Below are 23,563 nucleotides of genomic sequence, written 5' to 3'. Positions count from 1 at the left end.
AGAATGGAAGCGATTTGCAACGGCTACCGGGCCGCTGCCGTTCCGCGGCCGTTCCGCGTCCAGTGGAAATCCAGGGTCAGGCGCGACGCGCACCGCGGCCGCGGAGCCAGCGGAAACCGCAGGCGCGGCACGCACCGCAGCCGCGGAACCAGCAGGCTCAGGCGCGACGCGCACCGCGGCCGCGGAGCCAGCGGAAACCGCAGGCGCGGCACGCACCGCAGCCGCGGAACCAGCAGGCTCCTCAAGCGCGACATGCACCGCAGCCGTGGAGCCGGCGGAAACCGCAGAGGAAGACGAAGAAGAAGACTTTGACTTCTTAAATTTAATTAAGGAAAACAATTTTCCAAACCAACCGTTCAGCTGCAGCTGACTGAGGGTGCAGCTCTTGACCAGTCCTGTCTAGAGGATCTGGGCAGCAGTTCCAGTCGCCCCCTGTCCTTCTCTCACACAGTCCAGAACAGAACCAGCAGGATCCTCAGGCGCGACACGCACCGCAGGCGTGCAGCCAGCGGACACCAAGTGCGGTGCGCCCGGCCCCTCCGGGATCCCACCTCGGCCGGCGCATGTCGGCCCCCATTTTCGCCGCGGTTTATAATAATTCATAAATATGTGCGGTGTCATAATAACTACATCTCTGACGTTTATAACAAACCAAACCGTTTGAAAAAAGGTAGAAAATTGAGCAAGTTATAGTTATTTAAAAGGTCCATGCGCTGTTCGGAATTCATGAAGGCCTAGGACCTTTGCAATATGTGCACAGCTGATCTGGCATGGGCACCTGAAGAGGAAGCATGATGGAGCCATGGGTGAAGGAGATGCACTGTACGTTTGTGTAAGTTAATTTAATCTGATTAATAATCGATTCATGGAAAAAATGCAGCCCTAACTGCAAGTCTCCTCTGCTTTCATCGGTTTCCCACTTATCAGAGACGATTTCTTCCCTGCTTTGAAAAGTGAAGATGAATCCATACAAGACAACGAGGGTGGAGGTGATGTAAGGGCGGGGTGACCGTGATGGGACAGCATATGGACACCGGAGATGCATGTTAATACCACTTGTAAATGCATGTGGTGAAGTGCTATTCGCGAGGTGAAAACGGGGCCTTTGAGTTAATGACTTTGTTTGAAAGGGGTTTTAATTTAAAATGGGTTTTGAATTTAAATTTATTTTCATTTTTATTTTATTGCTGCACAGCTGCACAGTGGGCCATGTTGTAAAGTCATTTCACTGGGGGTGTACTTGTACATCCACATGTGACAAATAAAAACTTGAGGTGCTATATAAATAAATAAAGTCTGACTGATTGAAAACACAACAAAAATTAAAGGCTAAGTGGAATAGTGAGACTGAAAATACCCACCCAGGAAAATTACGATGGAGTAAACATGAGCCCATAGCGTCTCAGGCTGCTCCGAGTGCAGAGGGAAGCAAACGCCATTTGTCCCGTAAAAGTTGCGAAACAGCCCCTTGCAGACCAACGGCAGGAAGGCGACGATGAAGCCGAACACCCAAATCCCGAGGAGGATCGTGACAGTTCGGCGCCAGCCCGGTGTCAAATACTGGAAAGGGTAGACGATGCAGATGTACTTCTCCAGAGTGAGATACGTGAGGAGCAGGACAGATACCTCAGTGGACAGCATGGCCAGAGAGCCGATGACCTGACACTGACTGCTGTCCATCCAGGCCTGAGCGTGCCGGTTGTACTCGCCTCGATACTTCAGGTCGTACGCGCCAATCATGAAGAGGTAGATGCCCATTAGTCCGTCTGCACCTGTGAGCAAAGAGAAGACTTTACAGCTGCTGCATTCAGTCGTGCATAGAAAGCAACCAAGGACAAATTCCATGGCGCTTAGATTTAGATTTCCTGCAAGGCCAATAAGACAGGCCACTTGTCGTATTCATTGTCAAGCGAGAGAGAGAAATGGACAGATGAAATATAAAATGAAAGAGTGACCTTTTTATAGCAGCTGAATAAAGAGGATGCAGCAAGATGTACATAGCATAACCTGAGAATTTCATGATTACTTTCTGCTTTTTATAAATATCTTTACACGTGGTTGTATCTATGTGGCTTCAACTGGAGCCTGTTTGAGAAATTTGCTGGAAATAATTCACTTTTAAGTTAAGTAAAAAAAAAGGGGGGGATATTCCAATATCTGGACATAAATATTCATGTATAGAAATAAACCAAATGCACAAGGGAAAATTATTTAACCAGTGGGGGTTTAAACTCTACATAAACGGGAGAGATTGGAAATGCCTTGATTTTCTTGAATGCATAACCATACATCTTTTAATTTACACGCATATTAATATATCACTACTACATCCTCTTCCCTAGCAACAAAACCAAATGCGTTGTTTCCTTTCACACGTGATACTTTATCTGTCCTCGGGAAATCCTTCACAATGCGGAGCCGACAGTTTAAGGAGGAATTTGATTCCCAGCCTGTAACTTCTGAAGAATTTCACCGCGGCTTCATCAGTCACCGCTTGATGTTTTGTTCCTTGCAAATACAGCAAATCCATGACCCAATCGCTCCTGACGGCCTCTCCTTTGATATGGATACCAGCGATCATCAAAAAGCATTTCTGATCTAACGCACGATGTATATGATCTTTAAAGGCTCCCTGTATGTTTTTATGTTCGTGTATGTCATGTGATAATTGGACTGGTGAGAAGATTCACCGCCGACGGTCAGCTTCAGAAGCAAAACATACCAATCAATCTGTGTTTGTTTGTTTCTTCTGCACGTTTGTCGGGGTATTGTGATCGTCGACTTCACTGCACGTTAGATACACAGTAAATTAAATGATGCTTTCATGTCCGAGTTCCCACGAGAACTGCAGCCAACATTAATTCATAAAAGATTAAACTTGACACTCCGGCTGACTCAACTGGCCTCAACATCTTCTGCAACACGGGGCAGAGGGCGCACAGCAGCATGGACACGGACACGAGTGCTCGGAGAAATTACAGCAGAGAAAGTGATCAGAAAGTAAAGGTCAGACACAGAGAGAGGCAGAGAATATTAATGTGTGAAATGATGAGGGCAACTCCAGTGGTATAAATAATCAAATGACACACTGATTTCCAGGAGGAGTCGATCTTTTCAAGTTATCACTTCAGTAACAGTGATTCATCTGCACGGCTGCACGTCTCTGTCACGTCTCTGTCACGTCTTTGTATTTGAAACCTCAACACCTTCAACTCTGTTTCACCCCTTTAATAACATGATTAAAAGCAACATGCATGCACACCATGGGGGGATTTAATCCAGTGTTGTTTTAAAGAAATTAAAAGTATGGGAACTGTCCCACTAATTATCTTTAAGCCCTGTAAACTGCTACAATTTTAATTTAAAAAAGCACGCAGGTCCCACCAACATCCACGTAATTAAACTTTTAAATGTTGACGTACAAAGCAATTGAGTCGAAAAATGAGATGAGCTCTTAGCAGCAAAATCTTAGGCCACCATTGAAGTTTCTAATTTAAGTCAGTAAAGTTTATTTATTCTAGCACCTATAAGTGAATATTAAGAGACAAGATACAAATACAATGGATTAAAAACATAGATTCAAAGCCATAAAAACCCTTTAGCTGCTTACGAGCCACTGCCTGAAAGGCTCGATTGCTTTGGGAACAACTAAGACCGGACCAGGATCTTAAAATGTACTCTAAAACGAATGGGTAACCAGTAGAGGGTTCTGCCGTGCAGCCATGTTCTGAATAGCCTGGAGACGGTCAAGCTCTTTCTTTTTAAAACACTGCTAAAAGGCCGTTACAGTAGTCTAAACCATTATCATTTCAACTTCGGGCCTTAGACACCAGACACCTTCCCCAACTGGAAGAAGCCGTTTCTCACTAGTTGTCTCGAGTGACATTGGGTCAAAAATAACACCTATGTTCCTGAGGTTCTGCTGGACGAATGAGCCTAAAGCTCCAATGTGCCGTTTTATTGGAACTCATCCAGGAAACGTGGGGAACATGTATGCATTTCTAACCCTAAGCCTCAAAATGTCTGCTTATTTATTTAACCACAAAAGGGCCAGAAAATGTCCTGTGAGTAAGTGCTTTTGCCAATTTTTCCAGAATAACGTTCAATATCTGACAACTTACTGCATGTTAAAATAGCGTATTAACAATTTAAAACACTGTAGTTTTACATGAACACCAGATTTTGCGTTTTAAATTTTTAAGTTTGAACAGTATACAACATATTTAAATTTGAGTTTTTGTCTGGAAACTATGTACAGGCTTTTTTCCCCAACTCTCTCCTCTTTGGTGACAACTCTGATTCGCAAGTGAAATTACCGTAATAACCACATATGGGCTTTGACTTAACAACTTCTCAGCTTTCAGAAACCATTGGTATACAATTACGGTAATGCAAAGTGCACTCGTGCAAACGTGTCTTCTGCGAGTTCAGAAAACAGAAATGGCTTCTGCAGGTTTAAGAGTTGAGTATTAAGTGTGACTTACACTCACATTTGAACGACACCCCGACTCTCTTAAAACTCTCTAAAAAGCAATTGTATAAACAACATTTTATGCTTTCTTGCTCCGTGCACTCACAGGAGTCATAGCCATAAAGGTGGTCTACACTCCCCTTCACCTATAATGAGTGGGATGTCCATTGAAATTGCATGTGTGTTTTTTTCCCTGTAACCTATAGTTACAGTGGGAACAGTTGGAGGTCAACATGTGACAAGCGTTAATGGATCGTGGTATCCTTCACCTCCTCAGGATCAGTTCAATGACATATACTGTATACTGTATATGAGACCTCACCCTGGAAATAAAACCTTTTTACAGAGTGCAAGGCTGCATATGCACTTTGTGGCTATTTTGATTATAATGTCGTACATTTCTGTGGAGTAGTCTTACAACGCACAGCCTCCAAATAACATACATAAAATGAAAAAAAGAAAATAGATTTCCAAAGTGACAAAGATGATGTGAAACAGCACAAATTATCAGATGGATATCTTTTGTCATCTTGGTACATGAGTCAATGGCAATGCAATTATGTTGCTCACTGACTTGACAGGGTTGTCATCACGGTGCCGTTGCCATATTTTATGTCAGTTTTGTTTTATTAGCGTGTGGATTTCTGGGCTCAGATGGCTGTTATTAAATTCTGGGATGAGATTTTTTGTTATTTTTACATTCACTATTCATGAGAGAGTCTAACAATGTGCGTGATAGGAAATGTGTTGATGAAATGAGCTCTTAATCACACTGGACACAATTTCAGTGTGGAGATGTCTTTACATCACAGGCGTCAGAGTTTCCGGTGTTTTGTTGTTATTGTTATTATTTGTGCTCCCGTAGTTGTACATGGTGAAATTCTGGAGGTGAGGATTCTAAAGCAATGAGAAGTATATATAAATATAAAGGTGGATCAATTGTGAACTTGTCTTCTGTGACCCTTCTGTGACCAGCCGTACTTCTCACTTCTCATGGACTGGTAACCTGTCCAGGGAAAGCAGAGAAATAGAGCTTTGCCCATAGTGTCATTACGGTAGCTGTCAGGACTTACGCAGAACGACCGTCCAATCACAGACAAGATTCACCAGCGTGTCACACGTTTGTGACGCCAGCTTCTCAGTACTGTAATTCCAAAAGGTTGAATATCTTCCAGATATGGAAAGTCACAGTTATCTTGGAAAAAGGGGCAGCAACTAACTAATTGAACATTTTTTGACAATACTACAGCCATAAAATCTTTGGTGCACACTGCAGAATGTAAAAACTTTTGATTACAATGACCTTTGCTTACCAGAAATAGATTGCTTTTTTACCCCTCATTTGCATAATAATTATCTTCTTCAAAATGCGAAATACGTGGATAGATTGTTATTTTAAAGCCGTTACACATTTTGTAACAACATATGGAATTTGATTTGTGTCAACTTTCTCAAACGAAGCTTCTCACAAAGCGAGCAAAACGTTTTCAGGAGCAAACAACACAAAATGAGCCACACAATCAAAATAAAATACAACAATTGAAATATCGATGAGATTATTCAGGATACTATTGACACAAATCTAATTCCACATAAACATACTTTTGGGTGGTAAATTCCGACTTGTTTTTTGGACTTACAGCAGAGGGAGATGATGCACATGGCGTGCAGCTTGTTCTCAGAGCGGATGTACGAGCGCATGCAGATGACAAAGATGTTGCCGAAGCAGGTGGTGGCGGACACCACCCAAACGAAGACCCTCAGCACGATGTTGGCCAGCAGATCCTCGAAGGACGAGATGCCGTCAGTGTTTGGCTTGCAGCTGCGCACGTGCGGAGCGTAGCCACAGTACTGGAACTTCTTGAAGTAGCTGGGATGGATGGAAGATGAAAGCAGATTATTTTTTCATGCAGACCACTAGATCTTATTTTGTGGAAGATTTGAATCCTGATGTGACATCCTGGTAGAATAAACATTAAATCTATGTAGACAGGTTTTATTTGCCCACTGGTTTGAGATATTGAGCATTTTTGCATCGGTGCTAGTTTAACATTAGGGAGCCAAACGCCGTTTCTGGTGTTTTGATCTAAATGCTAATGAGACTTCATTTTAAGATGTATAATGTGTCGCCACTTTTTATCCACTCTACAGAAATGAACATCCTGCACTGGTGATGTAATTTAAAACTTGAGTCCGTGCAGCAGCGGCCCCAAAGATGCACGTACTCGACCACTCAGGAGTCACTTTAGGCGTCAATCATAACATTTCACGGCAAATAATTCATCTGTCACATGTGATGTGACAAGAATGAACTAAAATAGAAGAAACCAATTATCGGTGTGTCCATTCTTATATATTGTATGTGGAAAACATTGTCATTTTTAATCATGTTAGTAGGCTAATATAGCTCGAGGCGTTATAAATAAGGACTACAGGTGGGAACTAGCCTCAGGCTACAACCTGGCATATTTACATTTTGCATTGTCCATTTCCTTAAATAAATAAAATAAATAAATAAATAGACAAAGAATGGCCAAGGCTGACGGTAAACTCACTTAACTGTGTCAGCAAGTTAAAGTTCTTAAAAGAAAGAAGAACAACCGAATGGCTGAGCTACATTATATCTTAGTTATTATCAAATTGAATAGGATTAATCCACTGGACAGCAGACTTATATAATTATATAAAGCTAAAGAGATCTCTTAGATTAACGTAAACAGCCATCGAGCCTCAAACTGATGTCTTTCCAAAAAAACCATTGCTTGCTTAATCCACACACATCACGGTCATCGTGCTTTCTGCAAGGGAAAAATAATCCCCATGAAACGGGTTGTATTTGTGTATAATGCAGAGTAACAGAGTCACTGTTTCTGTGACAAATCTGTTTAACATAAGCTGTTTCAGTGTTCTGAGGATCACAAGTGCTTCTCGGTTCATCTTTTGAGGCAGAGAGACAGATATTTTAAAACTTAATGGAACTGAAATTAAGCTCCGCAGAATAGAAGAGCCTTGAGGCACTTCAGTGTGTGTGTGTACGGAAGGCCAAAGTGACATTTATTCACTCTCCCTGCTGCATCCGATTCAGAGACTCCACCATTGTATCTTGGGTCGTTTTAACCGCACAGGAAACGAATTACACTGAGCCTGTCCAAATGATCTCCCAGCTGCAAAAGAAGGCTGAAGGCAGCCTTGGTCAGGATACTACGGGACTAAACCCAAGGTCTACGGTCTACGTGACATATAAGCAAATGATGAGGATTAACAGGCCAAAAATACTGAGCAAAACAATGAAACACTTACATGTGAGTCAAGTATTTGAGAGGCTCAAACATCCGCCGTTGTATGTTTCCAATTTCAATCCCCTCTATGCTCCTGGAGAATATATATATAGAAAAAAGAGCACATTCACTATATTCCACTGAAGGATCTCCTCTGAAAAACAGCCTTTCAAGTGAAGAAATACTTTTACAAGCCCGGACAGACACGTTATCTTTCATTTGATGATTGTTACATTCGTGGGGGACCTCCACTTCCATCTCAGAGGCAAAGGCACATCATTCACATCATATAAAAACACCACAGAAGCAGTGATTTAAAAAAAAAAAAATGGGTTAGTGCTAAATAAAGTGCAATACATAAATGAATAAATAAATAGGGCTGACAGCATGTCAGTATCTCTGTACACACACACACACACACACACACACATCTATCTGAGACTTAACACTTGAGTCACACTTAACAGTCAAGTCAAACAGTGTCTGCAGTGTCTGTTGACTTGCAAATCAACATTAGAAGACACCAGACTTGACTTGTGTCTCCCCACGGAATAAAAAACATGGCAAAAAATTCAGCAAACATTCTCTCCCCCGAGAGGAGAGAATGTTTGGTCTCCTCTCCTCCACCAAACTACTCAAAGGTCTCGTTAGTGGTTTTTTTTGTAAAGAATATCAATGTAAATGGGGAGACATTTTATAATGACATACTGTCAAGAAATGGCGCTTTTCCACTACACAGTCAACTCTACACGGTTTGGTATGGTTTTCCATTACTATAGTACGGCGTTGTCAAAGCGCGGCTGAATGCAACTGCCGTGACTTCACTGTACACGCGGCATACACAAACTAGTGGCTAGTGACTTGTACAGCAGTTGTTTTTCGGTGTACTGAGTCATTAGAACACCCTAACCCTCAGTATGGAAGGGGTTGTGATGCAGCTTTGGGCAACACTGTCGCTAAATACACCAGAATCTTCTGTTAAATGTTGATATTTTAGACATTTCCTTGCTAAATGTTGCATAGTAACACAAGTTTTCAGGATTTTTAAGTCTTTTTCAACTGATCTACAGGTCGGCATTGAACGGATCGTGTCTGATACTCATGTCGTACTCATGACTCTTCCAGTGATGACACGCTCAGACCAATCAGTGGACTGCAGTCTGACGACGTCACGTGGCACAGAGCTGGTTTAACTACAGTCCTTCTCTCTGGCTCCATCTTTCTATATCAAGAAACTGTTTTCCATAATTTATTCACATGTTCTCAGCCACTATATTGTTCTACAATAATAATATAATGAGTGAAGAGGAGATTTTAACAATGCAGTGTTAGGGACTGACCAGATGGAATGAGAGAATGCTCATTTCAACCACAGACTTGACTTGGACTTGCAATAAATGACGAGTGAACATCTCTGACACACACACACACACATACACACAGTGTACAATTAAATGTAACAGGAAGGCTCTGAAAACATATAAAACACATCTTATGTGCAACAATAGAAGTGGGAGTAACTTACAATGACTTGAGTTTATACAGGTTGTCAAAGTGATTGACCTGGAGCTCCACAATAGGATTGTCGGATATATTCCTAGAAAATAATAACAAATACAAAAATAAAATGTGTGAAAGTCAATCACATAACATGGATTAGGATTCCACTTCTTATCTTACATCACAGTATATGGAATTTCAAAGGACACGCTGCCGCACATCCTTGAATATAGATTGGTGACATTTACTGTATGTAAGCCCAGCATGTGACTTTCTTCTCATGTAGCCTGGCGTATTGAAGAGTGTGCGCATGCATTGTAATGCATAATTTCCTTTTACACAACATCCCGTCATCCACAGCATGTGTTTACGGTTACTGACTCTGCATGCGCTGTTTAAATTATAACCAAATTCACACCCAATTCATGTTACGACTGATGCTCAGCAACCCTCCTGCTATTGTTATTAAAATACATCATGTGCACTAGTTATTTCTCTTTATATAGCAGTTTTAATTGGCAATGGCTAAGTGTGCCATTCCCCTGGTGGATTCAGGTTTCAAGAGGTACACAAGAAAATGCTGCATGCTTATAATAGACCACTCATTTATCTAAATTATGTCAGCCTTCCTGCTGATGACAAATAAATTCCACTGTTTATGTCATGATAGAATCATCCCAAGGGAGTGTAGCATTGTAAATTGTTATAATAGCTATGTTTGGTTGGGATTGATCATCACTTTCCCCCAATAAAATTAGAAGTCAACCGCTTTTTTTTTCTTCCAAGGGTCACTGAATGCACCTCTAAGCTAAGGGGAAGCTCATTTCATTTCATGCCCAGTTATTAACACATACATTCTCCTCTGTCTCCCAGAGAAGTGATGATTTATCAAATCAGCGTCTCGCTCACCACAGTGACAAAAAAATCAATTGACGCTGAGCTTCCACTGGTTTTAACGTGCCACGCTGCTGCGGGAATGGACGAGAATAAAATTGCAGTCAGACGATCTGTGATAAACAGCTGATGCTGAAGAGAACTAGTCATGTAGTTGATTAGGTTCGAGCACACTTTCAGTGATGAAATGTAAATTTTAGAGGAAGGAATGGACTCACTAGCTCTCAAGCACAGTACAGTAGTACCATTGTTTTTAATCGCTTGGAGAAAATCATGTAGATACACAGCAAGAGTGTGTGCATATCCATTTTAACCTCCAAGGTCATGCATCAAAGTGGGTGTGTTCCATCTTTTTTTTATTTCCCTGGAATTGTCTCCACATCGAGAACACGGGTAGTTTTGTGTCGGGTGTCATTAGCAAATACAGCATCAAAAGACAAAACCTTTTAATATGCATGGGAAAGCTACGCTTGAACACAGATCTATACAGCCTGCTGTGTGTGTGTGTGTGTGTGTGTGTGTGTGTGTGTTTGCAAAAGCAAAACTCACAGTTGGAGCAAATCCCCAAGTAAAACAAAGAGATTGGGAGGGATTGCCACCAGCCTGTTGTTGGACAGATCCCTGGATGGCAAAGACAAATCCGCATCAGTTCAACGTCACAAAATTGTAAACAGCACACAAACACTGAAGTACAACACTCCATGTTTGCCAGTGAATTCAACCTGTGTAACCTTTTGCAATGTACAGTGGGCGGACTGCATAACAGAAACACAGCAATGAGAGCTGAAACAAATTCTTCCTGTATATTTCCTTTCTAATGCAATTCACTCGTTTGATGCCTCCCACGTCTTTTTTCATCAACCTGCACACGAGGCTGTACACAAACATGCAAGAATCTGTGGGTTTACAGTGTATAATGATGAGCGCTGCACAGGTGAGCCTGGTTTATAATACAATACTATTTGGAAATGACATGGATATATTGGCTAAATTAGAAATCTGTTCACTAAGAAATACATCCTACATTTATGTGTATTGACTGTGATTTACTAGATTTACATGGCTGGAGGCGTCTGTGTGATTAACAAAAGAGTTTCACTGCCATGAATATCAACTTTTTCATTACGATACATGTCATAAGTCGTCACACACGAAAAGCCCTTCATAAAATTGTGTTATTAATTTAAAACGAAGTGCCAAAGTGAAAATGAAAACCTGTGAAACCTCGTCTCAGACAAACACATATTTTAAATGGACTGTGAACAAAAGGTAAAGGTGTGACTGAAGTGAACTTCAATATCCTTTCCAGGCTCAGAGAAAAAGAATGTATTTCATTAACGAAATTAATATTTATTCAGTCAATCCTTCACCTGAAATGTGACCTCATTAGACTGATGTTCTCAAATCCTCCTGGATTGTGCATACAGATGTGCTTTTACTGCTTAAACAGGCAGTGGGAGAAGGAAGGTTCGCTGTTTTCTCCCTCATTTCCTTCCGCACTGTTTAACGGCATAAACCAATGCCCAAACGGGTCTTAACATATACGACAACAACCAAACAAAATGGACTTACAATTCCCCGAGCTTTTGGAGGACTGAGAAAGCTTGTTCATGGATGTGGCTGATCTTGTTTTGCTGTAGAACGCTGGAGAGAGGCAGGAAATAGACAAATAGACAATATATCATACCTTTCTGACCTTTGTACTGACAGTTTGATATGGGCAAAAACACCATTTAAAGGCAGGGATGTTACATTATCCATGTTTCTACTTACAGAACTGTCAACATATTGCATGAGCAGAATGAGACGTTTCCAATGGTTTCAATGAGATTTCCCTCCAAATCCCTGCAAGAGCACAATACAGAGAGAGAGAGAGAGAGAGAGAGAGAGAGAACATTGTCACCCAAAGACCTTTTTGTGTCCACACGGCCCTTTTATTTCCACACAACCTACTTACAGCCAGTTCAATCTTGGCATTTCCCGACAGATGTCATCCAGCTTTGTCAAAGAGTTGTTGAGCAGAACCCTGTCAATCAGCGACACACACAGAGACAGATCAACAAAGCCCTCTAACAGCAGGATGTTTGTCATTTTGATACATCGCAGCAAAGTAAACGAAAAAAAAATAAAAAAATGTAATGAAAACTCACAGTAAAACTAGGGAATTCAGCCCTGAAAAGGTCATGGGGGATATATGATGGATAATGTTATTTTCTAGGATCCTAGAAGAAAAACAACAAGAATCACAGTTTCAGCCTCATTTGCAGGATATGGATTCAGGAGAAATAGTAAACAAGATGCCTGGTAACCTATTTACTTGTACTGAAATGACACAACAAGCAATCATTTATTTATCGTTGCATGGAAGGAAAATTTAACATACAACCACTCCAGCTTGTGCAGGTCCTGGAACACTCCCGGCATCAGGATCGATATCTTGTTGTTGCTTAGATATCTAATAGAGAAGAGACATGTCTGTGAGGTCAAATGAACACGATGCTGTCTGAACATAATGACTTATTGACCACAGTGTTTTAAACTGTTTCTCCGCGGCTATTCTTCATGGTTACGACATGTACATCACACTCCGTTAATGTACTGGATGTGCATTGAATCATGCTCGGTCACCTGCAGGTTTTTGAAGTAAGAATTGACTCTTAAATAACAGCCGTAAAAACCTGTCCCTCCACAGGAAAGTAGACTTTTCTTTAAGTGTGTGTAGAGTAATAAAAATAAAGTCTCGTCTGACCTTGACGCCACACAGGAAAACGTGTTACCAACCACCTCATCAATTAAAAAGGTTTAAATATGGCACACATTAGTTTGCACAGCATTCACAATGAGGACACTCATAGACATAATGCATTCCCTTACCCTTACCCTTTCCCTTACTTAAATCCAGATCTAACCCTATCCCTGAAACCACGCCTTGCCTCGGCACGGTTTAGGACCTGCTGTGGTGAGGTTCCAAGTGACCTGAGTGGGATTGTGAAAAGACTTAATAATCCTTAAAACGTGGGTTAATCTCCAACAATTACCAGGGAAATAAAATAAAATCTCAATAAAAATCTCAATCTCTAAAATCTCAATATTTAACAGAGGAGTCTGGTGTAGACCGGCATCACGAACCCTGCTGCTGTGTTTCAGTCCGGTGACTGTGTAGTTTTCAAACTCTGACCATAAAACCAGGTCTTAACCCTGGAAAAGCACTTTCAAGTGGTGGGGCCAAGACAAAATGTCCCCACAAGGTCAGAATGTCCTCACACATGATTGTTATTATGCAAGCATAACAAAATTTCCTCCCGAGACTCTCAGCACACATTGAAATGAAAAGAAAATAACAAATAGAAAAATAGAAATGAACAAAACAGAAAACAAGATAGGGTATTGCAGGTAAAGTGTGCAAGTGAACAGTGCAGGGGGAAAGAGGGGCGGTGGTATGATAAATATAAATATAATATACACAAAGACAGGTTTGTATGTTTTTTGGGACCTCACAGTACACACACACACTTTAGAGGGAACAAAGCAGCTAAAGGTGCAGTGACAAAAAGAAGCAACAGCTACAGCCCCGCTCTCTCTTTCTCTATCACAGTATGTTTACATACATAGTTTAATCGAGCTGAGGCTGCAGTCCACCTTATGATTTCCATCGTACTGCAGTTTAAACGTCGTCTCTTTCTACTTCCGGGTCTGACTCCAGTCCGACTAAGCGTATACATGCAGGAGTAATCGGACTATTACTAATCGGAGTAATCGGACCATGAATCTCATCATCCAGGTGTGTTAGTCCGACTAAAACTAGCTCGATTCTAGTCGGACTAACGTGATTTAGAAAACTGAATTATTGTCTTTTAATATGCACGTAAACGCACTGACTGCAGCCTCCCAGCAGGAGTCTGATCTTCTTTCTGTTCTTTTCCACTTCATTTCCTCATCTTTAGGGATTTTAGGACAGTGGCAGAACATTTCTGTGGTTTTCTTTTGCTAAGACACGAACAAACCAAAGGTTATAGTGAAGGAGCAGGTGCAGTTACTCACCAGTGAACAGGTAAAATGTGGGTTTGTATCGTTACAGTGTTTGAGCTGGAGATAAAGTCTCAGGACTCAGGTTTGACATTAAAAATCATGTTTAAAGAAAAGGTCAAGGCGGAACCGAAAGATGTCAACTCCTTTTATAATCGATTCATTGGTTTCTTCGACTGAATTATTTTGGTTTGTAGATGAATCAAGACATTCGAAAACATCATTATTTTGAGGATTATTATGGAATAATGATTAGTTGCAGCCCTACTTGAGTGCAAAAAACAGCCTGAATAGACACACTGTCCCCGGGGCCAAAGGAGACATTTATTCCCAAACATTCATTTGTTTTAATATCACCGTCTGTGACAGAATTATAATTTTACGAACTCAGACCAGAGCAGGACTTGGCAGATAATCCTTCATTTAATAGCGAATGGTCATCACGGTGAGGAGGCCCTGCCACACACACACACACACACACACACACCACATTAATCATCCCTGCTGTACTGTCATATTCCATCTTCCACTGAAATGTTTTACCGCATAAACACTGCACTGCAAATTGAGGAGACGTCCTTGAAAAGGTTTTTAAGTACCTGTAGCTTTTGGCACCAAACCGAAATGTGACATTCTGCCTTTTGATCACTGGTTTGATGAGCTACAATTTTTTTGTCATAATTACAATTACGGTGATATTTATTTATTTATCTATGTCTAAATCTGTTGCAAAGTAACAATGCAATATAAAACTACATCATTACACTAACGCGTAAACAAACTGTTGCCATAGTGTTGAGCTGTTGCATTAGAGTATCGTCACAGTTCAAGAAACTATTTTAAGACAATACTTGTAGAACAGCCGAGAAGGACAATGTGTCTTCTTCCACCATTAATATTAAACACCCAAGGACAGGGTAGAGAGTGTATTAATAGAAATGTGCCTCGACAGTTCACTGCCCTTCTCCCAACATGCGGCACCATGTTACAGATGAAAGTCAAAGCGAACCTTGGGTTTTTTACAGAACAGAAACTGTTCAATTTACCACAATTTACTACAAGACCTTCACTGATTGTCCTTTGTTTGGTTGCGGGTTGAAAACTACAGACAGTTTATGTCCACAATGTATCTATCAGATTATATGTCTGAGGAGTGGCCACATCTTCTTCAAATAATTCAGATTTCCATGGGTTAGACATTGTTGGAAATCTTCAGAACCGGTCACAAACAGTGGTTTATGGTTATTTATAACAGTGTGGCTCTCAGGGAACACTGTCCTGCATGTTTTAGATGTTGCCCTGCTCCAACACACCTTAATTCAGATGAACAGCATGTTATCAGGCTTCTGCAGAGCTTGATAATGAGCTGACCATTGGTCCAGGGTAGGGAAACACTGATTTATGAGACTCACTTACTCCACCTATCCACTCAATTGTAGCTAATATTTGTGGCCAACTATAAAAGAGTGGTCTTCCTCTTGAATCGGAGAATTAGGTTTCCTTACAAAAACTCCCCCAGAACCATAACTGAGGACATTTATCACAAACTTTTTTTTTAAATGCAGTTGGATTTGATTACTATGTCATTTTTTAATATAAATAAATGTAACCTGTCGTCACACCATGACTTGCGATCCACCTCCAGAGGCTAAAGACTCTGGAAGTTACCAGAACAACAGGTAACTTCTGAAGGTGACGATGACCTGGATAACCGAGCCAATGAACAGACAGATGTTTGGAAGGGTCGACTCATGTCATTGTTCCCATGGTAACGTTACATAGAAGCTAATGACACAGACGGAACCCATCAGCTTTAATGCTCCTCATGTGTCCTCTACCTCTACGTTGTTATTGTCCTCATGCAGCTGCTATGCTCAGTAATTCAAGACACTCAGACGGAGGACATGACTTTTAACAGCACAGAGAAGGTTCCGGCGAGAGATTCTACACGGAAATTAAGAAACATACAGCGATCAATGTGGAAGTGAGGCTCAGCAGAACTGTCGGCTTATCACGTTGGCCACATTGCATTGGGTTCAGTCGACTGAGGCGCACAGCTGTGAGTGAGACAGCAACATGCCTGGTGACAATAACTGAGCAACTTCAGCCATCTGGGATACTGTGTTAACGCGCTGTTATGATTGTCCGCCTCGTTACTGAGCAACATGTGTTAAAAAAAGTGAACAAACTTACAGTCTCGTGAGGTTATACAGGCCCCTGAATGCATCGGGACTCACATCTTGGATTCTGTTGTACTGAAGGTATCTGTGTGCAGAAAGAACGGAAAACAATAACTCTATTGCCGCGTTTAATAAAACCAGAACACACACACACACACACACAATGGCAGAGTTAATCTCTCATATCTAACAATGTGCAATGACACACATCCCTGCTCACACGAGCAGTTTTGTTAGTTTGAATCTATCGAGGCACTAACTGAAAGCTGAAAGTGCGACGCAGGCAAACGGTTTCTGGCGGAGGATCAAACCTATTCTCCCACCGGCACAGACAGTGCAACTGTTTGAGGCTGATAAACAGCGTCAGTCAGGAATGAATGAAAAGGAATTGGAAAACAGGAAAAAAAAAGAATTGCAGTTCTCTTAGCCTGTTGTGAATCTTCTATTCTTCTATTATTTTTTGTTATCAGAACGGCTTTATTGAGTGAATATGTGCGGTCAAAACATGAATGAATAAAAGTACAGAACAGTAGGAAAAGATGCTTGAAATGAATGAATTCTATGGTTTATTAATGTTGATAAACTCACAGTTTCTGTAGGCTCTGGTATTTAAAGAACGTGTTTTCTTTCAGTCTCTGAAGCTTGTTCCTTTGTAAAGACCTGAGGGACACAAAGACCATTTTCAAGGTTATGCATTTTACAATTTGTGAGGTTCCTTAAAAAAAAGAAAAGAAACAGAAACTGTGATGACGGAGGTGGTCATTTGAAACTAAAAAAGAAAAGAGAATGTTTGAATACTTCTGTTTGTAAAGGTTTACAGTTTTTCCCAAAACAGCAAACAAAATAACCAACAAAAAAACAACAAACTTTTATCACTGGGTCAATTACCGGGGAATTAAACCTGTAAACAGGCCAAACTGTAGCCTGTTTATTCTCCTTCATAATCTGAAAGAAGCTCAAAAGTACTCCTCTATCATTCCTTTCAGTCATTGATTTGAAAGCTTTTAACGGATTAACGGGCGATTAAAGGATCATCCACGCTCACCGACACTGTCGAGCGCTTGGATTGTGTCAGTATTGAGATTTTCTTGCCTCTGTGGGCTCGCCACCCTCTTACAAAACATTTAAGGACACTGTTATTTCTGGTGCGATGGTACGCTCCGGAGCGCTCCAGTAAACAAACAAGAAACTGTTTTTTTTTTACATTCTTAATTCTAAACCTTCTAAACCCTGTTTTCTTAAAGGTTACCATTAGTATTGAGCGAACGGGGAGTACTCTGAACGTTCCGTTAATTTCACAGGAGATTGCAAACACCTGTTTATCTTTTTGTAAAGGATTAGCCATTGGAGCAACATTTAATCATCAATTTACCAACTGCTCCTTCTTCCACCGCACTGGGTTGAGAAAGCCTGAGGGTTATTCGCAACACGCTGCTCTTTTTTGGTCCTATAAAAACTTTGAGTGCCTCAGATCTTGTTAAAAAGTGGCGTTGAATATTTTCCCAAGGATAATTTGAATTTTATTTTCATTCTCATTTTATGCGGGGGTGGGGGGGGGGGGGGGGGGGGGCGACAATATTGAATGGCCATCTATAAAAAGTTTCAAGACGTCATATTAAGTGAAGACACTCAGGAATTATTTCGATTAGATTTATAGGATTTTGCAAGGTTCTTTCATGGATTTGTAGTTTTTATAATACATTCATGGCACAGACTGCGGAGAGTTTGTATGGAAACACACTATTTAAACACGGAGTCACACAGCAGCAGTGGAAGAAAAGTCTTATTTGAACCCGATGAACGTTGGCTGCCGAAGAGGAGATTAATATTTATGAGATCTGATTTCCAGGTTGAGGGTTTGCTCCGTGGGGAGGAGTTTAAGCATTTTCTTGCTGAGTGAAGGATGGAGCAGGAGATCAACAGGCAGATTGTTGATGCGCTGGCAGAAATGTGGGCACTGTGGTCATCCGCTGTGGTCAAGAGGGAGCTGAGGCGCCAGGCAAAGCTTTCAATTTACCAATTGATTAGTTATTTAAACTTTTTATTTTACTAGGAAGTCACAATGAGATTAGACGAGATTCTAATCTCAACGTGACCGAGCCGAGATGGGGTGAGTTAGCAGCTTAATATAAGCCACAGGACAATCGTGTTCACTAATAACATTAGGAAACAATAGATTTAAGCTTCAGGTGGGACTGAACTGTGCCTGGTGTGGTTACTATGACTGTGTTTCGCCTGTTTCTGTTACAACAGAGTGAAGTTTAAACTGAAGACACTTGTGAGACAAACACTGTGATTAACATCATGAGCTGCGGGTCATCACCCGACGAGTGTGCTCGCATATATAAGCAGCTAAATGAGAACAGGAAAATGGATGGATCATTAACACCAAACCTGCCTTAATTGGGCAATTAATCAATAGGTTATCAACGAGGTCATCAACCGAGAACTATTTTTTATATATATATATATATGAAGCTTTGATATGATGTCATTTTATAAAAAAAGCCAAATATGTGAGGATGTTATATTTTGGTTCCATCTATCTTTGACAGATTGAACAAGACACGATAGTGTGAAGACAGAAACTTGGACTGTGATTTGAAATGATGCCATGGTGGAGTCATAGAGCATAAGTGAACGTGGATAAACTCAAACCTCATTTTAAAGCCTCAACATCTGGGGTTGGCCAGCGTCATGACAGCTTTTGTGCCTTGTTTTATTGTCTATTTTCCTCTGAATGGGAACAAAACTTACAAAAACAACATCTGAAACTAGTGACTGAGATCATTAACTTCTCAGGTGTTCTCATAAGAATATTTAATATACTGTGGGTATATTAAGAAAGCATATAAGAACAAAAACATATGATTTTAATGAAGTTCTTCTTGGACCATTGTCAAAACAAACATAGTAGAATATAAGCCCTTGGTCAAGGTTTTACACTCTGCTCACAGCCATCAAATTGTCTTCTCCACTTTAAACTTAGAAGCTGAGCGCACTGCAAAATATTACAGAGTCCGAAAAAATCAATTAAGTAAGTTATACCGGGCCTATGCACTGTGAAAGATAATCAGGGAAAGCCAATGTGTTGGATAACTGCATTAATATTAGAGGTTATGCAAGTGCAGCCAAAAAAAAAGGACAATTAACTTTTATCAAACACTTACGGTAACGTTTCTGTGTCCTCGTCACATCACGTCACGTCGGTGGAACAAAAGGCGTTTTGGTGGCAATAATTTGTTCTTGAATACGTTTGTCACATATGCGACAGATAGAGAGGCTTTAACTATTAATAAACTCTCTATTTAACTATAAAAAGACCCACGTGCAGTTATTTTTATGTCCCGTTTCTGTTTCCACATAAATGTGTAAAGCACAGACAGATTCATGACGAAGAGTCCTAGCATTTAGTTGATCGCGTAACAGACACGACATGACTGATTTTTCAACGTTTTAATCCTGAGAGAGCACAGACGAGACGCAGCCGGTCCAGCCGCAGGACACACACACTGAAGTCTGTTAACTCCTCGCGCTACAGGATCATTTTGGCCAGATAATCTGTTCAAATTAGCCTAAAATCGGAAAGGCAATTCTCATCTAGTGGAGGGGAAGCTTCACTTGACGGGCTTCAAATACAGTTTGACGTTATACGATGAAGAAATGCAAGGGAATGAGTGCGAGTACTTTACTAGTATTGCATCATTTTCAAATCCAAACTCTATGTAAGACACGGCAGAAGCTGCACATTACAGTATGTTGCGTGGGAAACAGCAGAAACCCACGCCACGCGCATATCCATCGCAAAGCCGGACATTAGGGATTTTGACAGGAAACATTTCATGACACGACGAAACAGAGTCTTTGTGGTGACGCCTCGTGCAATTTCAACACATTCAAGGACACGCACTGCTCATCAATTCAATGTGATAGCACTGCATTAGGTACTTCACTCCCATCAGAGTTCCTCACTCATTCTGTGGCACTGAAAGGCAGCCTGAGTGGTACATGCATCAACGTCAACGACAAAGGCTTCAGCTTTTTGTGTCACTGATAGAAAAAAAAAGAAGAAGAAAAAAGTGGTTATTTTCTACTTACATCATGGTGACGTTTATGGCCACCACTGGGATATCTGTAAGCTGGGCACTGTCACAGTCCAGCTCAAGGTCCCGGCACTGGCAGAGCTCTGGAACAACACCCAGCACTGAGGACACGACAAGGCGAGAACAAGCGACATCAAAGGATACGTCAATCCACTGGTCATTGTACTAAAGTGCCACAGTGTCAAAGCCTGGAGAGGTTTGGCAGAACTGCAACTTTGGCCAGCTCAATGTAGTCTCAATTAAGTTTATCTCAATTAAGAAATTAAAGATCTTTTGTGACCCTAACCAAATATGAAGGATTAGAGAAAGTTGGAGTGTAGTGGGGGCCAGTGCCATCGCTCTGGTAGTGCTCCTTGGTGTGGTCCTGGTCTGGGCAGACATACCCCTTCACGACTGGGGATCCAGGCAGGAAGCTGGCACCTTACATGGGCGGTTGCTCCTGTTGCACCCTGAACAACGTTCATGTGCTTCGGTCCCAGCTAAAGAGTGAATGTGAGTCAAATGTCCTCTGTTTGGATGCAAAATTACTGCGAACACAGCGCTCACGTTAACAAACCAGAGTCAGTAACACATGTTCAGATTAGGACCAAATCCACTACGAAAATGTTTTAAATTTAACAATTTTTGTGTTTAAGGAACACAAAATGAGAGAGAGCGTTCTGTCTCCCTCTTTGTCAATCAGTGGTATTGCAGCCTCACAGCAGGAGTCTTTTTACAAATGAAGTGGCAGAGCTGTATTAACATCAAGGTAAGACACATTTTCAATACCAACGGCAGCCGGTGCGGTGACTCATGAGTGAATGGTAAACTGCTGATTAAGTGTGCTGAGGGTTTATATATTGTAAGTATTTGGGGTTATGCTAACTACGGCTCATGGTGCATCATCAGGCCAAAGAAATGTTGAGCAGAGTACAAGAGAGAGACCGTTTTCAGGCGTTCGGCCACAATTCTTTACTCAACGGCTGTTTTCAGCCACTCTTCATATTTGTTTTACAGGGACTTTTAATAAAAGCGGAACCTGGAGTGCTGAGATAAGTCAATAACAGATCTGGGTCTCTCATCTTTGCTTAATAGATATATTCCTGGGTAAAGCTAACTTTAATTACATCCCAGTTAGAATGAGATACATGTGATCAAAAAGGTCAACATGACCCTGTTTACCGCGTTTGAATTGTCTTCAATGAAAAGCAAATCATGTTTGATGACACTTTGTAAACATCCATGAAAGAAGTGAAAGTGTCTAATTCAGGTTGTGCGTGTTTTTGCACTTGTATTAATAAGGAAACAGGCACATCTGTTCTCAGCAACATAAATGTACAGATTTTATCTTCACTGTAACTCTATTATGTTTTTTTATTCCCTGATACCAATATGAGCCTGACATAGTCTTTTATAACCTTTCAACAACTTAGCCAATTATCAGTAGCCATTTAAAAAATAAATAACTTACATTACGTTACATTCTTTCATCATTAGAGATGATGTTAATGAGGTCATGTGACCTCCACTTTCTTTACAGCACGTTACATGTGCTGAGTGAAGCATTTACTTAATTTAATAATCATTTAAGTGACATCCAGTCCATTGATATTCGCCAAAGCAAATAATAAAAGGGGTTACTTTCCCTTTTATGTCGGCCACAGTTTTGTAGAAGCTTCAAACCACGGAAGTGCTGAAGGATTTTGGTCAAAACAAGGACGAAGAGAAACCCAGAGAACAGGAAAGAGAGGGGTCAAACAAAAAGAAAACCAAAGCTGAACACGTTCCTTTGAGTTGCTCCTTTGTCTCGGTGCCTACACAACATTGCACTTCCAATAAAAACAGGTCTATTAGGACAGGATCCTTTGAACTGTTTGAAAAGGTCATTTAATTCAGAGGGTCAGAGGTCAATCAATGTGCGTGTGTCTCTGCTGTTGTGAACACTGCCTTGAAACAGTTCCTCTGACGGAAAAAACTTTTATTTTATAAAAACGGCTAATGCAGAACGACACAAATCAGCACTGCTGTATTATTTTATAACAACAACGATGAATAGGTGTCCTTGTAAGTAAATAATGACGCAGATGTCGTATGAAATATGCCATAAAAAAGAAAATGTTGCCATGACTCTTTCATTAATCACTGCGTGATCAACAAGACTGGGATTATATTTATACTACACTATAAATAACAATGAATAATAACAATACCACTTTAACATTGTTATATCTCTTTAGAGTAAGTGGTGAGCACCGGAAGCAGGGAAGGGTCAGAATGCTCCTTCTGGTTCTGACTGAGGCTGATGATACCACCAGTTAGACAAGGAGCCTCCACAGAATAACAATCACTCCATCATTATTGGGTGTTTTTTTTATTTAAATATATCCTGCAGCTTTTCTGGGATGCCCACTGAGATCCAGGACATGTTTCTTTCTGGATGAATAATGGTTTATGAATATAAAACACTGACGGCCATCCTGTGTGTGTGTGTGCTAATGAAGCATATTGTGATTCAGGGGTCGTTAAGTCTAGAAATGAAAGTTTTCACCACATATTGAGGTTTTAAAGAAAGTTTTTGTGTTAAGATATCAGTCACTCACATTAAACGGAGACTCTGATTGAAAGCATTGTAAAAACCTTCAGGCTCCGCTTTAAAGTGACACAATTAATTCTTATGGTGCTTTTCCATTATACAGTTCTAACACTACTTGACTCTTTACTTTAGCTTCACCTTCTGGATCTGAATAAAAGGGCTATTTTTATATATAGTAAATGCTTGTAATATTACAAATCTGCAAATACACAAAAACACCTGAAGACCCAGAGTTCCATCGCCAAGGCAACCCTAAAATGGAACTGCACACACGAGACACTTTAACACTTAAACACTTTATCTGATGCCTGTGCTGCTTAAAAACACTCCGCTCCATTTCTGCGACAGATGTTTTGCAGCATATTATTTTCCTCGCTGCATACACAACGCATGGATTTCCATACATTTAGTAGAATTTTAGTCTGAGGACTTTTCTCCACTTAAAATGAGCCGTGTTCACGCCGAGTGCACACGCACCCACACAGAATACTTATCCACACACAGCTCAGATAACTCCAGGAAATTACATTTCAGATAAA

General features: G+C 40.8%; 1 protein-coding gene across 2 annotated transcripts in view; it reads right to left on the bottom strand.

The window, feature by feature from the left end:
* Positions 1 to 23,563, bottom strand: part of rxfp1 (relaxin family peptide receptor 1) — a 73,357-nt gene that overhangs the window by 4,119 nt on the left and 45,675 nt on the right. For both annotated transcript variants that reach the window (XM_058648932.1, XM_058648933.1), the window contains exons 4-16: positions 20,448 to 20,553; positions 16,938 to 17,009; positions 16,363 to 16,434; positions 12,527 to 12,598; positions 12,294 to 12,365; positions 12,101 to 12,169; positions 11,917 to 11,988; positions 11,716 to 11,787; positions 10,693 to 10,764; positions 9,275 to 9,346; positions 7,772 to 7,843; positions 6,112 to 6,341; positions 1,362 to 1,772 (exon numbers count right to left, since the gene is read on the bottom strand). In XM_058648932.1, the coding sequence (XP_058504915.1) occupies positions 1,362 to 1,772; positions 6,112 to 6,341; positions 7,772 to 7,843; positions 9,275 to 9,346; positions 10,693 to 10,764; positions 11,716 to 11,787; positions 11,917 to 11,988; positions 12,101 to 12,169; positions 12,294 to 12,365; positions 12,527 to 12,598; positions 16,363 to 16,434; positions 16,938 to 17,009; positions 20,448 to 20,553 (1,464 nt within the window). The remainder of the gene's footprint in view (positions 1 to 1,361; positions 1,773 to 6,111; positions 6,342 to 7,771; positions 7,844 to 9,274; positions 9,347 to 10,692; positions 10,765 to 11,715; positions 11,788 to 11,916; positions 11,989 to 12,100; positions 12,170 to 12,293; positions 12,366 to 12,526; positions 12,599 to 16,362; positions 16,435 to 16,937; positions 17,010 to 20,447; positions 20,554 to 23,563) is intronic.

The sequence above is a fragment of the Solea solea genome, chromosome 14, assembly GCF_958295425.1.
Source record: "Solea solea chromosome 14, fSolSol10.1, whole genome shotgun sequence".
Classification (NCBI taxonomy): Eukaryota; Metazoa; Chordata; class Actinopteri; order Pleuronectiformes; family Soleidae; genus Solea; species Solea solea.
This window is presented reverse-complemented; position numbering and strand designations above follow the sequence as displayed.